General features: G+C 47.1%; 1 protein-coding gene across 12 annotated transcripts in view; it reads right to left on the bottom strand.

The window, feature by feature from the left end:
• ARID1B (AT-rich interaction domain 1B) overlaps nucleotides 1-14,225 on the bottom strand; it is a 450,488-nt gene that overhangs the window by 48,144 nt on the left and 388,119 nt on the right. For 9 of the 12 annotated variants that reach the window (XM_058736206.1, XM_058736204.1, XM_058736199.1 and 6 more), the window contains 2 exons: nucleotides 11,687-12,014; nucleotides 9,790-9,918 (listed from right to left, as the gene is read on the bottom strand). In XM_058736206.1, coding sequence (XP_058592189.1) covers nucleotides 9,790-9,918; nucleotides 11,687-12,014 — 457 coding nt within the window. The remainder of the gene's footprint in view (nucleotides 1-9,789; nucleotides 9,919-11,686; nucleotides 12,015-14,225) is intronic. The other 3 variants (XM_058736210.1, XM_058736203.1, XM_058736205.1) reach the window with 1 other exon arrangement.

The raw sequence follows: 14,225 nt of genomic DNA, 5'->3' as shown, positions 1-14,225 counted from the left end.
ACTGGTTTAAATCTAATATCTGAAGAGGGAGAAACACTGCCTATGTCCCCCAAACAACACGATCAAGACAGAAAAGAAAGCCGTCCAAGCCCCAGCCCATTTGTGGTGTGACCAATCCATCAGCCCACCTGCAAGGACACACACATCAGCAACTCGGGGGGCAAAGTAATGCTACAGTTTCAACAAGCCACTCGCCCTGGCTGGGAATCAGTCCTGGGGAGGTGAGGTGGTATGTATATCCTTAACCCAAAGACAACAGATAGAAGCGTCAATGACTTAGAAACAGTAGATGCCTGGAAAAACACACAGCCACACAGGGGAGGGGAGGGGAATGAAGAGGGGAGGGGAGGGGAATGAAGGGGGGAGGGGAGGGGAAGGGAGGGAATGGGGGAGGGGAGGGGAGAGGGCCTTCGGGTGTCTGGGAGCAGGGGACAGCAGGCTGACTAGCAGGGAATGAAAGTGGGGAGGGAGGGAAGGGCCACGTCACCCAGGGCTTCGGTTCTGTAGGGCTGTGTCTGTTAGGAGAAACAGAGAGACCGGGGGTTTTAAGCAGGAGCAACTTGTTAAGAAGACGTGTGATCGGAAGACGCCGTCCTCGGACTGTGGGAGGGAGGACACACTGGAGGTGGGGGGGGGGGGAACGGCTGTGGGGCTGAGCTACTGTAAAAGTCCAGGTAAGATACGGAGCTGAACGGTACCTTGGAGGTAAACTGGGAGGGACCTGGTGATGAATTAGATGGCTTTGGACATGTGGCATCTGATGTGGCCCTGAGTTCCCGAGAGGCAAATGTCATGCGGGCAGCTGGAGGCTCAGGTCTGGGAAGCAGAGGGAGGGTCCTAGAACTCATCTTTGCTCCCTGCTCTCTTCCAATCCTTCTTGAGTCTTTTTGTCTAAGATTCTCCCTCGTGAACGTGATCTCTTCTGGGGCAGCCCGTCCCCTTAAAGAAGGCTGAAGTGTGTATGATATCAGCCAGAAAGCTAAGAGTCATGATCATTTTCCAGCTGTAAATTAGTAACGCCCCAAACCCTTTGGCAATTGATACGTTTAGGTTTTATTTTTTCCTTTGAGAATGGGCAAAAAGGAAAGTTACTTTTCAAGAGCTCCATGAAAAAGACGCTTTCAACGGAAGGGTAGTGGTCACTTTGTTAGCTGTTCTCGAGAAGGGTCTTTTGCGTGGATATATATTTAGTGGCTAACTCCGCAGAGTCCAAGTTCTCCCCGGCATGTCTTTGCCACGGCCCAGATCACGTGGGTGGCCCACAGGACCTCCCGTTCGTCCTCACCTTTCTTCAAAGAGCCGTATTTTCACCCCTGCATCCTGGCGAAATGATTTCCACCAAGCGCCGAGGAATACTGCATATTCCACCCTGATTTCCTAAAAGGCTGGAACATCAGAAACATTTCTTCCCTTTTTGTTAACTACTTCACGCAGACTTCTCAGAGGGTTCCAACCTGTTATCAGTTCTGCTCCTGGCATCCCTGCTAAAATGCACCTGTTGTGCAATTTCAAGATTAAGTGCTTCTTTTTTGCCTCAGTGCAGGTCACCCGTTTCAGTTGTTCTGAAAGCAGCGGACTGATCTTCCCCTCCTTTCTCAAAGCAAACAGAACAAGTAGAGCTCAAGGGTTTTGAAGCAAGGGACTTCCTTGTCAGGGTGTGAAGAAAATGCAGAAACTGGCTGCCTGAATTTTGGTAATTGATAACGAAGAAGGTTCTCTGCATCTCCAAGTTGATTTTGGTTTGTTGAGCCCATTGTTCTGTTATTAAGAACCGTTTACTGGCAATCGCACGCAAACGAACGGCAGGTCTCCCTTCTGAAGATGCTTCACTCAGAGGTTCTGGTGTTAGACCCTGTTGATCCCCAGCACACCGGCTGCCTCAGGTGCAGGGTGGAGACAAAAGCCACAGGGGGCAGGAGTGGGTCCCCAAACCTGCCTCCTCCCTCTGAGGGGTAAACCCCAGAGCTTTGTGGCCTCTGGTACAGGTAGCTTCCCACTGGCTTCTGATAAGGACGCAAAGAGCATAGGCCCCCTGGTCTGGTGAAAATGAGGTCCACTGTACCTCTTATTTTATTTATTTATTTATTAACATTTATTCATTTCTGAGACACGGAGCATGAAGGGGGAAGGGGCAGAGAGAGAGAGAGAGAGAGAGGGAGACACAGAATCCAAAGCAGGCTCCAGGCTCCTAGCTGTCAGCACAGAGCCCGATGCGGGGCTCAAACCCACAGACTGTGAGATCATGACCTGAGCTGAAGTCGGACGCTCAACCGACTGAGCCCCCCGGGCGCCCTCTGTTGTACCTCTTGAAGGAAAAACTAGTTGCCATTGATGTCACCCACAGAAAGAAAACCGTGCTCTTCCCTGCGTTAAGTCAAAGTTCTTTACTTAAAAAAAAAACAACAAAAAAAAAGGTTTATCTTGGGATCATAAAACCATTAAGAAATGATCGTGAGTAATTTGTGAGGGGGGCTATTCCTTTTCAGTGATGGGAGTACCTGCCCTTTATACAAGGACATCCCCTTCCTGGGCACAAGGTACAAGAGAGAGTGAGGGGAGCTATTCCTTTTCAGTGATGGGAGTACCCACCCTTTATACAAGGACATCCCCTTCCTGGGCACAAGGTACAAGAGAGAGTGACAAGGGAAGGTCTCCTTAGAGTTACCAGAACCTCAGACACAGGGCACATATCAGCTTGACAAACGCCGAGGACTAAGCAGCAACTACCCAAGAACGAAGCCGAGTGATGTTTTAGGAAGGAGGTCATTAAGAACGCACAGATCTCATGCATTCACAGACTTCTTGTACCTAAATGGACCAGTCTGTTGACTGAAAAAAAGAAAGAATTTAGGTCCCAAGATCTCCATCTCATATCCTTGCCACAGCAATAGTCTGTAAAATCCTCCAACAAACAATACTCTTGTCCAGCACTGTGGTGCCAGGAAATATATCAATACAGTCCTTTCTAACTTAAAAAAAAAAATCTCTGTAAAATTCTTACAGATTTCCTGAGCTAAGGGCAGCCCTGGGCCACACTGTTACTCAATTTATTTAAGCAAACGCTGTTCAGAATTAGGGTAGAATGTTGCAGGAAGAGCCTGAAAAATAGGAAGGCGGAAACTGGCAAGCTCTTACCCGGCATTAAACACTCAAAGGCCATCCAGCAAGAGTTAACTGGCAAAGCACGGGACAAAGCCTTCAGGTTCTGAAGCTGCGGGTTTTTTGTTTGGTTTGTTTTATTTCACTCTCTTAATGGAAGTGGAGTTCGGAATAAGAATGAAGGTCAAGAGTAAGAAGGGCCTTTGGGAGGTGCCCCCACGTCCTTCATGCCACCAGCGAAGGGGTTCCATGAGCGACCAGAGAGCCCAGCCTCTTGCCCGTGGTCTTCACAGGTCACGCGGGATGCTTCCCAAACCCCAGACGGGGACAGACTAAGACACAGACCAGATGCTCTTTACCACTTTTAAACTCTTCCGGCTGCCCTCAGCCCTAAACACCGTGGAGGCGACGAGGTTTCAGACACTTCTGGTGTCGGCCGTGTGGCCAAATGCTACCACCTGTGATGTGTGTGACTCCGGGGACCCTGCCCTTTAACCCTGAAGAGCCCGGACTGGCTGGGCTGTGTTGCTGACCGTCTCTGGGGACGGGTGGACTATAAAGCTGATTCTGGAGACGACCCTCCCAGCTGGCCCGGGGGGCTGTGTCAACTGTGGGGCAGAGGTGCTAGCAGGACCCCAGGTCAGGCCAGGTGGTTCAGACAAGGGAGCAGACAACCGATGCAAGGCTCACCTTGATGACAAGAGCCCCGACCCAATGCACGCGTCATCGTGGGTCACCTGAGATGGTGAGGACGCACCCCGCTGGGAGGGGCTCAGACTGGGACTGGATAGGAGGTACTCTGAATGAGGGAGGCAGGTCTAGATACGGTGGGAAACTGGGAATGTTCCAGAATATGAGGAGCACACTGATGTCTGAGACGAGGACAAAAAGCAGACAGTCAGAGGGACTCGGAGAGACCACCTCTGCCATGAGATGACAGACTGCCAAAGCCCGAGTTCTGGTTTCTGGCCCGCACAACCACTGGTTCCTCAGAACGCTATCCAGTGACCGAGGCTCCCGTCCAGCGTGCTCCTCATTCAGTATCCACCAGGTTCAAACACAGGCATCGGAGTCTACACTTTCCACTCCCTTTTCTTCAGTAGCAGGAATCCCAAAGGTCAACCCTCAGCCAGCGTTCCACAGCAGGGTCCCCACGGGGCTATGAAAAACGCAGGCTCCAGACCCTCCCCTGCCTGTGGCTGCGGTGAGCGTGTGTACATGGTTAAAACGCTTGCCTGGTAATAACCACTTGTTTAGGGAATGTCACAGACTCTAGTCCATTAAAGATTTGCTGCACAGTTCACACTCTGATTCCTTGGATCTCATTCAACTTAAAAAAGAAAAAAAAATTCTCGTGGTCTTTTAAAAAGTAGTGCTTTACTAATTTTTGATTTGAAGACTAATAAATATACTTTGTAGTTACGTGATAGTTCTGAAACTCTGAAAGATTTGATTGAAATCGTAATCTTAAAATACCAACATAATAATCCTCAATTCTAAATTTTGAAGGGGAAGGGGGGGGGGGCTAAAAATTAAGCACAGTATTTGGATGATAATGCAAAGGCTTACATTTAATTGCAGCAATAAAAACTCTACTTAAGTCTCAGAAATCTTTTCTTTGTCTTCCAATAACGTGACTTTTCCAATCATAGCTATTATTCTAAAACCTAAGAGTCTAAAATCCAAGGGGCTAAATTCTTTGTTAATACAAATCACTCACAGCCCTTCAGGCTCACGGACCCCACTGTAACTGGGGCTTGACACATTTAGAAGTTTTTTGCTCCTTCCCTTTGACATTTTAATGCACTATCTCCATTAATGTATTTCCACATCGGTGGCTCCCTGCCCATCAGCAGAATTGCGTCATACTGGCTTGAAGGAAAATAATACGGAAAAAGTGCCTTGCTGGCAAACAGCAACGGGGAAAATGAATTATAAATACACCTCCCTAAAGAACAGCTGCCGGCAGACGTGTGTGTATGCGGTGTGCACATGAGACACAGACACCAGCAGCCTGTGTATACCCAAGAGGACAGACTAATCCAGTCGCTTGCAAGCGGAGCCAGCTAGTCCCAAGCAGAGGAAGACCACCGGTCGAACTCTCTTCCGAGACATTCGGCCACTTCAGCATCAACACAGGTGAGGTGCTACGACGGATCAAGCCACCTTGTGGCTAACGTTTCGTGGCAGTGAATGGGTGGCAAAGGTTAAAAAATGACGTTAGTTAGAATTCCCAAACTCTTCTTTTACTAGAAACATTCTAACAAAAGTGATTTTGGCCACCCTAGTATTTGGTACGATGTGAGTATTAAAACGTAGGTCTCCAGACTCATGGTTGTGAGAGCAGAAAGATGCCATTCCAGGCAACAATCATAAGACTTTCCAAACGGACTCGTTTTTGCTCCTACTTTTTTCCCCTTAAAACTAAGAAGTCTCAGAGTTTTCCTCCTTCTGATGTTCAGTCAGTCCACGGGGTGTCTTTCGGGGACAGCAGAAGGAAGGCGCACGTCGCCTGTACCAGCCTCAGCAGGTGTATGCGCTGTGGGATAAAAGGGTCGGCTCAGAATCCTTACGCTAACGGCTCCGCTCCAGTCACAAGAACGCAAGATGTGTTATCGTTCTCGGGGGGCAGGCAAAGGGTGAAAAGGACAGGGATTCAAACCCACCCATCAGGCAAGCTGTCACCGCATCCCACAAGGTGGGTGGTCGCGGGAGCAAGGACTCAGGCTGTGCGGTGGATCTACAGGGGGACGTGCCAAACACACGTGGCCCATCGGGGAAGTACGGGGCGGGCCAGGGAGCCAAAGTCCAGGCCTCAAGTAAGAAGTAGGATCCCCACCAAGACACTGGCTGATCGCTGGTTTCTAATGGAAGAATTGCCTTTAGACCTGACAGAGAACCGAAATTAAGACGTTTTCCTTTTAAAGGGAAAGATCTATTGAGACAGCACTAAATGAAGGAAGGAAGAGCGGTTAAGACCGGGAGACAGAGCCGATGCCTGGCCTGTAGCTGACGAAAGGGTCCTGAGCCGGTAACTCGAAGACACTCGTCTCCTCCACCACAAAATCAAGAGGCAGAGGCCTGATGACACCTCAAACCCTTCTAGCTCCAAGACGCTACTGCTCTGTCACCGAAAGTACGTCCTCTGGGAAGGGAGAATGGAATACTTCCCTTCTGAGGAAGATACCGTCATAAAGATCTGTGCCAGAACTCTGACGCTGGTCATCTCAAGTCACCGAAGACTCGATTCAAGTTGATATACGGGGGGGTGCTGGGGGTGGCAGACTTCAGGGAACCAGGCTGTACCCGGGCCTAAAGGTCTAGGGCTTGTCAGGCCTTCTGTAAGTTCACTGAAGTCGTGCATTTCCCTTGGAGCTCATTCCCAAGAAAACAATCTGGATAACTCTGATATATCCCAATCCACACATCGGCTGTATTTGGCAGAGCGGTCAGCTGTTGGGACACTAGCAGGTGCCACTGGGAATGGATGAATGGATGCAAAACACACGTCCATGGCTGAGGGAGATTTTCTTGTGTGTGTGTGTGTGTGTGTGTGTGTGTCCTAGGGTTCGTGGTAATGCTTCTTTAGGAAGCAACAGGCCAAAGTCTCTCCTAAACTTCTGGCCAACTTTGGCTCCCCTCTACAGACAATGTCTCAAGTCTGTCCAGCATGGTCTACAGAGCCAGACTGAGGGGGAAAGTCACCTGCCGTCCCTGAACTAGGCTTTTCATAAGGTCACTGAATATTGCCACCTCTCTCTCATGGCTTCAAAAGAATAGTACCTACTAGAAATGCTTTAAAACTAGGGGCACCTGGGTGGCTCAGTCAGTTAAGCAACTGGCTCTTGGTTTCTGCTCAGGTCATGATCTCATGCTCTGTGAGTTCACACCCCACATCGGGCTCTGTGCTGACAGTGCAGAGTCAGCTTGGGATTCTCCCTCCCTCTCCCTCTCTTTGCCCCTCCCCTGCTCGTGTGCGCTCTCTCTCTCTCTCTCTCTCTCAAAATAAATAAATAAACTTGACAAAAAAAAGAAATGCTTTAAAACTAAACACAGCAATGCATTTTCTGAATAAAGTCTCTCTGTGTATGGCGGGCAGGGCATCTTGCAAAAATATTACGTGTAACTTATTAATTCCAAATGATTAGATGAGATCACACAGCTGGTCGAGTACCCAAGCAATAAGAGTCACCGTATTCTACCGTAAATCCTCTGATAATCAAAAGGAATTCCTTCACTCGAAAGGTCGAAATGAAAAAACCCGATTCTCTCTGTTTCTTCACTTACTCAGTGCAGCAGGTGGGTTTTACCCTTAAAAAACAAAGTAATAAGATGGCTTCCAATCAGTCACGCCTGTGTGTTTTCCTCTGTCCCGTCTCACACACAACGAGCTGAGAAAGCCTGGAGCCTAACTGCCATAATCCGTCATTTCTCACGGAGAGCTTTAGGGTTCTAATAGCACACGCGTGCACACACACTCACGCGCTACACTTTTGTCACTAATCTGTCTTTTTTCAGGTTCCTTCAGAAGCTCCGGGCACTGAGGGATTCTGACTTGGGAAAGAAGTCATTTTAACAAACTCTGCGAATGCTGTGTTTCTGAAAGGCTGGAGCCACTTCTTCCCCCAAAGAGACACTGACATTTAGTGAACCGGTTTTTCAAACTGCCGACCTGACTTCCACCCGACAGAGCCACCAACGGGGGACGAAAACGACAACAGAAGCATAAACATGAGTTCGCTGCCACGAGCTGTTAAGTAAAGCAAAAGCATGTTGAAAACCAAATTTCTTAACCCACAGCGCTAAAACATGTACTCTACATGTTTTCTCACATTCAAGCTTCTGCTTAAAAAAAAAAAAAAGGCACAACAGGTTATATGTACTTGCAAAGTGAAAAGGAAGGAAGGTTTAAAATAGAAATAAAACTTTCTTTTCTTTCCTTTTTAGAAAGAATGCTGTAGACATGAAAGGCAAAAATCAGAGCTAACAGGGATGGGGCCACAGAGATGAGCCTTTGCCAAGTGCGCTTTATAAGATTTACGAAGAGTAACTCCAACATCTATCTTTTTCTTATTTTTAATTAAAGAGGAGGTGTTGTTTTCTAAGGAAGCTATCTGGATGCTGCTGGCTGAAACGCAGATTTGATCTCCTCGTGCTGGTTAGCTAACATTGATTTTCTGCCCCAGTGGAAGAGATTTTACTCTGATGCATGCCATTTAAATTCATTTTACACAGCTGCTTAATGTGGCTTGGCAAGGCACAGCCAAACTAGCTTTGTGGGTCTAAATAGGACTCCAGAGTTGGTAAAGGACAGATCCTATGGATTAGCAGCTGATGAGGAATGCTTTTCTCCCCCTACTGTTATCTTCCTACTGACTCATGAAGTGACCTTGAAGGTACCACAAGAAGGGAAAAAAGAGGAAAAGACATCTTCCCAAAAGAAGTCTGCTTACCTAATTATATTTGTTATTTCATTTTTAGGATTATGTTTACAAAATTCTATATTTGTTGGCCCACATTTAGGACCGTGTTTACAGGATTTAGAACTCTCGCCTGCAAAATTATCATTTGCTCTCGCTGTGTAAATAAATGTATACCGAATACAAAACTAGTGACAGGCTCTCTGTTACGTATTCATAATAAGCAGTAAAAGCATAGTTCTAGAAGTTTAGTCTTTAAACAAAGCCAGCTGACTGTTCTCTGTTTTATTTGAACCAAAAATGTGGTGTGTTTCTACTGAAACTACTGAACAGCATTCAGTCTACGTAGGATAATCTTACCATTGCAACATGCAAAAGAGTATCAATAATATTTCTGCTAAGTAAATCGCTCAATAACGATATGCTTTAAGAGCACTTATGAACCTAAAAATAGTGACAGCCTGTTGCTATATAGCTTTGCAGTAGGAAAAAAGAAAGCTACTTTTTGTTGCTGTATGTAATTCCTGTGTCAAAATGGATAATAATATGGCAACACCATGTTTCGAAAGAAAATTCTGCGTTGGATTATTTGGTTGAGTTTTTCTGGTGACTTCAATATTCTAAAACTCCTTGGGAGAAGGAAAGAATAGAAATCTTTGGCACAGGTATCTGCTCAGGGAGGCTAGAAAGGATCCCCTCCTAAGTCCTATTAATAACCTAAGTCCTGTCTCCTGCAGTGGGTCTCTCGTCAAACGCGGCCGCTGCTCTCTGAATTCAGGGGTGTGTGTGCGTGTGTGGAGCGGGTCACTGTCGTGGCAGAGATGACAATAACACAGTCATGATCACGGTGCTACACAACACAAGTTCCCAGACAACAGAGGGACGACAATGGGGGAGATCACGCCAGAGCGGGTGGCTTCATTACTTTTACGGAGATACAAGTTTTTCTTTCCCTCTCAGGCATGAAGGGAACAAGCCATGCCAAAAGCCATGCAGAGACAGGATCTGGGGGACAGCATGCACGCTCCCACCGCACTACCACAGTACCGTTCAGAAGAGTGAAGAACAAAACAGAACAAAACGAACCAAACCCCCGAAACAAACAAAAAGGAACAAAAAGACAACCCCCTCTGGGATGGATCTCCTCTTAGGTCTTTCACTTTCTTGTTCTGGGTGTTCCTTTCGCAGCCAGATGGCACGTTCATTAACAGTTTAAAAAAAAAAAAAAATGCCCAGGTCCCGCAGCAAGTCAGGGTATGTTGCTACCTACCCGTACTGGTCAGGCTGGTGCATCATGGGAGCCTGAGAGTTGCCATAGTTGGGGTGCTGGGAAGAAAACATGGGGCGTCCGCCAGCCCCAGACTGGCTGGGATAAGCAGGCGACCTAATGTATGGTGGCCTAAAGCAGAACAGAAGAACAACTTCTTTGGATTTGTTCTGTAGACAAGTACGAATCCCCCTGTCCATCATGTCACCTCCACACATAGGTGCGGGGGGGCTACAGAATGTGGCATAATACTCTGTACCGTGCAGCTGCCTGGGAGGGGAGCTGGAGAACATTCCTTAAAAAGTGGGGGGGGGGGGCGGGGTGAAGGACAGGGCAGAGGAGAGAGAAAAGTGAGATTCTCAGATGTAATCTCAGTTTACGCTGCTGAAGTGGAGCTTTGACTTCGGTACAAGCCAAAAAATACACGGGCCCTCGCTGAAAACGGGCAGTGTGTGAAGGCAGGGCTTTGGAACTGCCTCCTGGTCAGAAACAGAAAAGGAAAACGCATGGATGTGGATTTATACGTTAATTTATACAAAATGATATATAAACTGATTCAGGAAGGGAGCATAGCAAGACTTTTTTATCAAGCAATTATGTCTTAATATCTGTGGTTATCTTCTCCCCGGGCCGCTATCCGAGGCCTCATCGTCCAATGCAGTCAGGTACTTTCTACTTGAAAATAACTTGTGCTTCAGGAGGTGCAACAATGGACAATTAACCCTAAATTAGAGCTTCAATTGGACCAGGCAAACCAGTTTTCACGGACAGGTTTATTAATACATTCCCTAAAGTCTGTGAGGTTCAGGTTAGTATCTGGGGTTCAGGAAATTTTAAGTAATTATAATGTGGATGAGAGAGAGAGAGGATGATTGATTTTCCTTTTGATTCCTCAAGGGAAATTTATTTTTATTTGGAGCAAACAGGGAGACTGAAGGGGTCCCTAACATTCCCCAAATAGCAGCTTCAGAGGAAAAGTAACAAAGGACACATTTAAACACACACACATACACACACGCACATTTTTCTTTCCCTTTGACAAAAATCTGATTCCTCTATCTTTTCTTCTGAAGATACCGTAACTTCAGACATAGCTGTCAACGTGCTTTGTTTTAAAACATATTTTAACATATGCTAAACGTAATTTAAAACATATTCATAAGTGCTTCCTTTAAAACTAGTCACTTCGGTCATAAATTTTTAATTAAGTACGTTATTTTTATATAGGTTCAATATTTGCTTCAATCATTTTAGAAATCAAGATTAAAAACAAGTGATTGAGGCTAAAGCCTTGCTCTATCAACTTAAACTTTATGAAATATTATCTTTGCTTTATTAACCACATTTTGGTTTGGACAGAGAGGTATGCCCAGAAAAATAAAATATAAGAAGATGACATCTATAAATCTCACACGTATACATTTAGACAAACACACACGATACAAATATGTGCATAGACGAGGTTTCTATTTTATAAAGATTTTTATGGTGGGATAAAAAAAAAAAAAAAGAAAAAAAGAAGGTGGTTCTTTTTCAGTGTTTTCGATCTTAAAAGCCTAGTTTTTCAGGCTTCACACTTTCCTGCCTAAACCTAGCTGTTCTAAACGGAACCATGAGATATGCCACTGCTCTGGGCTGGTTATAAGGACTCCTCAGAGTCATTTCAAAGAACCTCCCACAACTCAGATTCCTTCCTCGATGTCTCCCGGAACGTGTTCTGTCGTTCACCTGTCTGTACTTTGCGGTACAGAAAACATTAACACCGAAGGAACGGCCGAGCAAAATCGCACTCCACTGCTCCCCCACACCCCCCGCCCCGGGTGACCCGGGTGACGATGTAGCTCTGTGCTCAGCACGTGCTCACACGTCCGCACCCAGACCACCTGCCCCGACGGCATACCTGCTTTGTGCCGAGTTTGCAGCGGCCTGCATCACTGCGGCAGCTGCCTCCTGTGCCTTACGGTTCACGGTTGGCATCGGTGGCCCCATTCCTGGCCCTCCCTGCTGGGACATGCCGGGAGAGCTGGGGGTCATGCTGCTCATATTTCCAGGAAACGGCCTGTTCTGCATCCCAGCTGATGGCATTCGTCCCAGGGGCATAGCACCACACGGCTGGCTTGGCCCTTGTCCGTGCATCTGGTTGTTGGCATTGATGCCCATGCCGGGCCCTGGGCCGCTGTAGCTCGCACTGGGCACCCCACTATACGTTGGGGGTCTGGAGTAGTTACCTAAACAAAAAGTAAACACAAATTGAAGCCTTTTACTTAGTATCTGTACTTGTGAGGACGGCCACGAGAAAGACTTCTCGTCCAACAGTGTGATCAACACAGAATATTAGCCATGACCCTTATTAACCCTTCCCCTGCTGGCACCGATGAGGCTGGCTGTGGCAAAATAAGCTATCTCGGCACATTCCAAGGCAAAGAGCCACACAGGCCCGCTGAGAGAGGGAGGGGACAATCAGGCTGATCATTAAAACAACCTATGCACAGGCGAGGGATGCTAGCAGTGAGTGTTGTTGCTTCAACACACCCAACGTTCACATTTCTACGTTTTACCCCAGAATTATTTCAACCCCTAGTCCTTAGGAACGTGCCACTGAGACTGCATGACTACCCCACTACTGCATGCGGCAGTCATGACAAAGGGCCAGAAAGACGGCATGTAAGACAAAATGCACATCTGGTCAAGATTATCCTCTAAAACCCCACAGGAGGGGTCACATGGAAACTCAGCATTGGTCCAGCAAAGCAACCAGTTTTTCTGGTGTTGGGAGCAGGGTTTTCGTTTTGTTTTGTTTCCGCCTTGAGCATCAGATAAAGCAGCTCGCTTGTGCTTGGTGCCATGTCCTCGGAAATATGGTTTCACGTACTAGCACGACAGTCAATGCGGTGAAGGGGTGGTGGCATCCGGGGGGGGGGGGGGCAGACAGACCCCCCCCGAGCCCCCATTCACGCTGGCGCATGCGCTCGCAAGGAGAGCAGCAGCCTCAAGGACCCCAATTATTTCAAAAGTTTTCTCTCTCCTTCCACACCTTTTACTTTGACCGAGTGTACATACATTAAAGGCATAAGTAATGTCGTTCCAATAATAACAATTGCAGAGAGTAACTGCTGAACCGTACTGTGTTTGACATGCTGGGTTAAGTGCTTTACATCAATGGTTTCGTTCGCTTCTCCAATAACCGTATGAAATACATATATAAATGACCATGATTCCATTTACAAATGAAGAAAATCAACAGCTAGTAGGTTAGGATTCAAGCTCCAGCAAAAACAGGTTCTAGGACCCATGTAATTAACAAGTACGATATGCTGCTTTCTCACAAATGATTATTGAAACAAATGTAAAAAGCATTTGCGGAATATGGATAAGCGTTTCTCAATCGATCCTTACTGCTTTCTGGAAGAGCCTCCTTGTCAAAATAACATAACTGTTTTAGGCACAGGGGATATAAAATTAAATACAATTCAATTCCTACACTCAAGCTGCTCACCGTGTGTGTGTGTGTGTGTGTGTGTGCGCGCACGTGTGTGAGGTGTAGCAGCAGTGATAAGACAAGAAAAAGTATGAACGCAAAACCAGAAAGATAATGTACTGTTAAAAGTGCAAGAGAATGGAGAGCAAGTCTGCTTGAGGGGGGAGGGGGTCAGCGTGACAGTGTAGTTCAGCGAAGATTTCTTTGCTGGGCCGTGGCCTCAGGAACCCGTTGGGGGGCAGGCCCTGGGACCTGGGAGCACTGGTGCTGAGTGAAGGCTCCACACATACTAACTACCAGACCTCAGCTCATTCTCCTCTTTCTTTTCCCATCCTCTTCTCCACAAAGCAAAGATTATCACCTCTAATATGGTCTGCTTGAGGAGTAGTTGCTAGGGTTCAAGGGCATAAAGTATGTAAAGTATCGCAAACACAGAGTCAAAATGGTAGGGGTTAGATACCTGAGTGGCGAGTAAGGCAGAAGAGAGGACAGCGTGCACACAGCACAGCCAGCCAGAGAGCAAATGATCTCCAGATAAGTCACGGAGCAGCTCTGTGTGGCTGGGACGGGGCCCCGGGGGAAGAGGTCAGACCTGCATGGTCTTGTGTTCCAGGCCGCCAAGTGTAGGGTTTATTTGGAAGATAAGGAGGAGCTTCCCCAGGTTTTCCAGCAGAAACTGGATTTGACTAATAAAAATATCAAAAGCAAATACTTGATATTTACTATGTGCTAAGCTCAGTTCCAAATTCTTTGCATTAACTCACTTGATCCTTGTATCAGACCCAAGAGGCCCCTATTATTACACTGCTCATTTTAGAGATGAGGGACCTGAGGCACGGGACGTTGGGGAGCTTGTCTCGAGGTCAAGTGCCCGACGGGCAGAGGAGCCACGGTTTGCACTCAGGTAGTCTGTGTGTGCAGTTCAGAGTCCAGGCACATCACACCGCCGTGCAGCCTCTCA

This window comes from Neofelis nebulosa, chromosome 6 (assembly GCF_028018385.1).
Source record: "Neofelis nebulosa isolate mNeoNeb1 chromosome 6, mNeoNeb1.pri, whole genome shotgun sequence".
Taxonomy (NCBI): domain Eukaryota; kingdom Metazoa; phylum Chordata; class Mammalia; order Carnivora; family Felidae; genus Neofelis; species Neofelis nebulosa.
The sequence above is the reverse complement of the archived record's forward strand: the minus strand, read 5'-3'. Positions and strand labels throughout refer to the sequence as shown.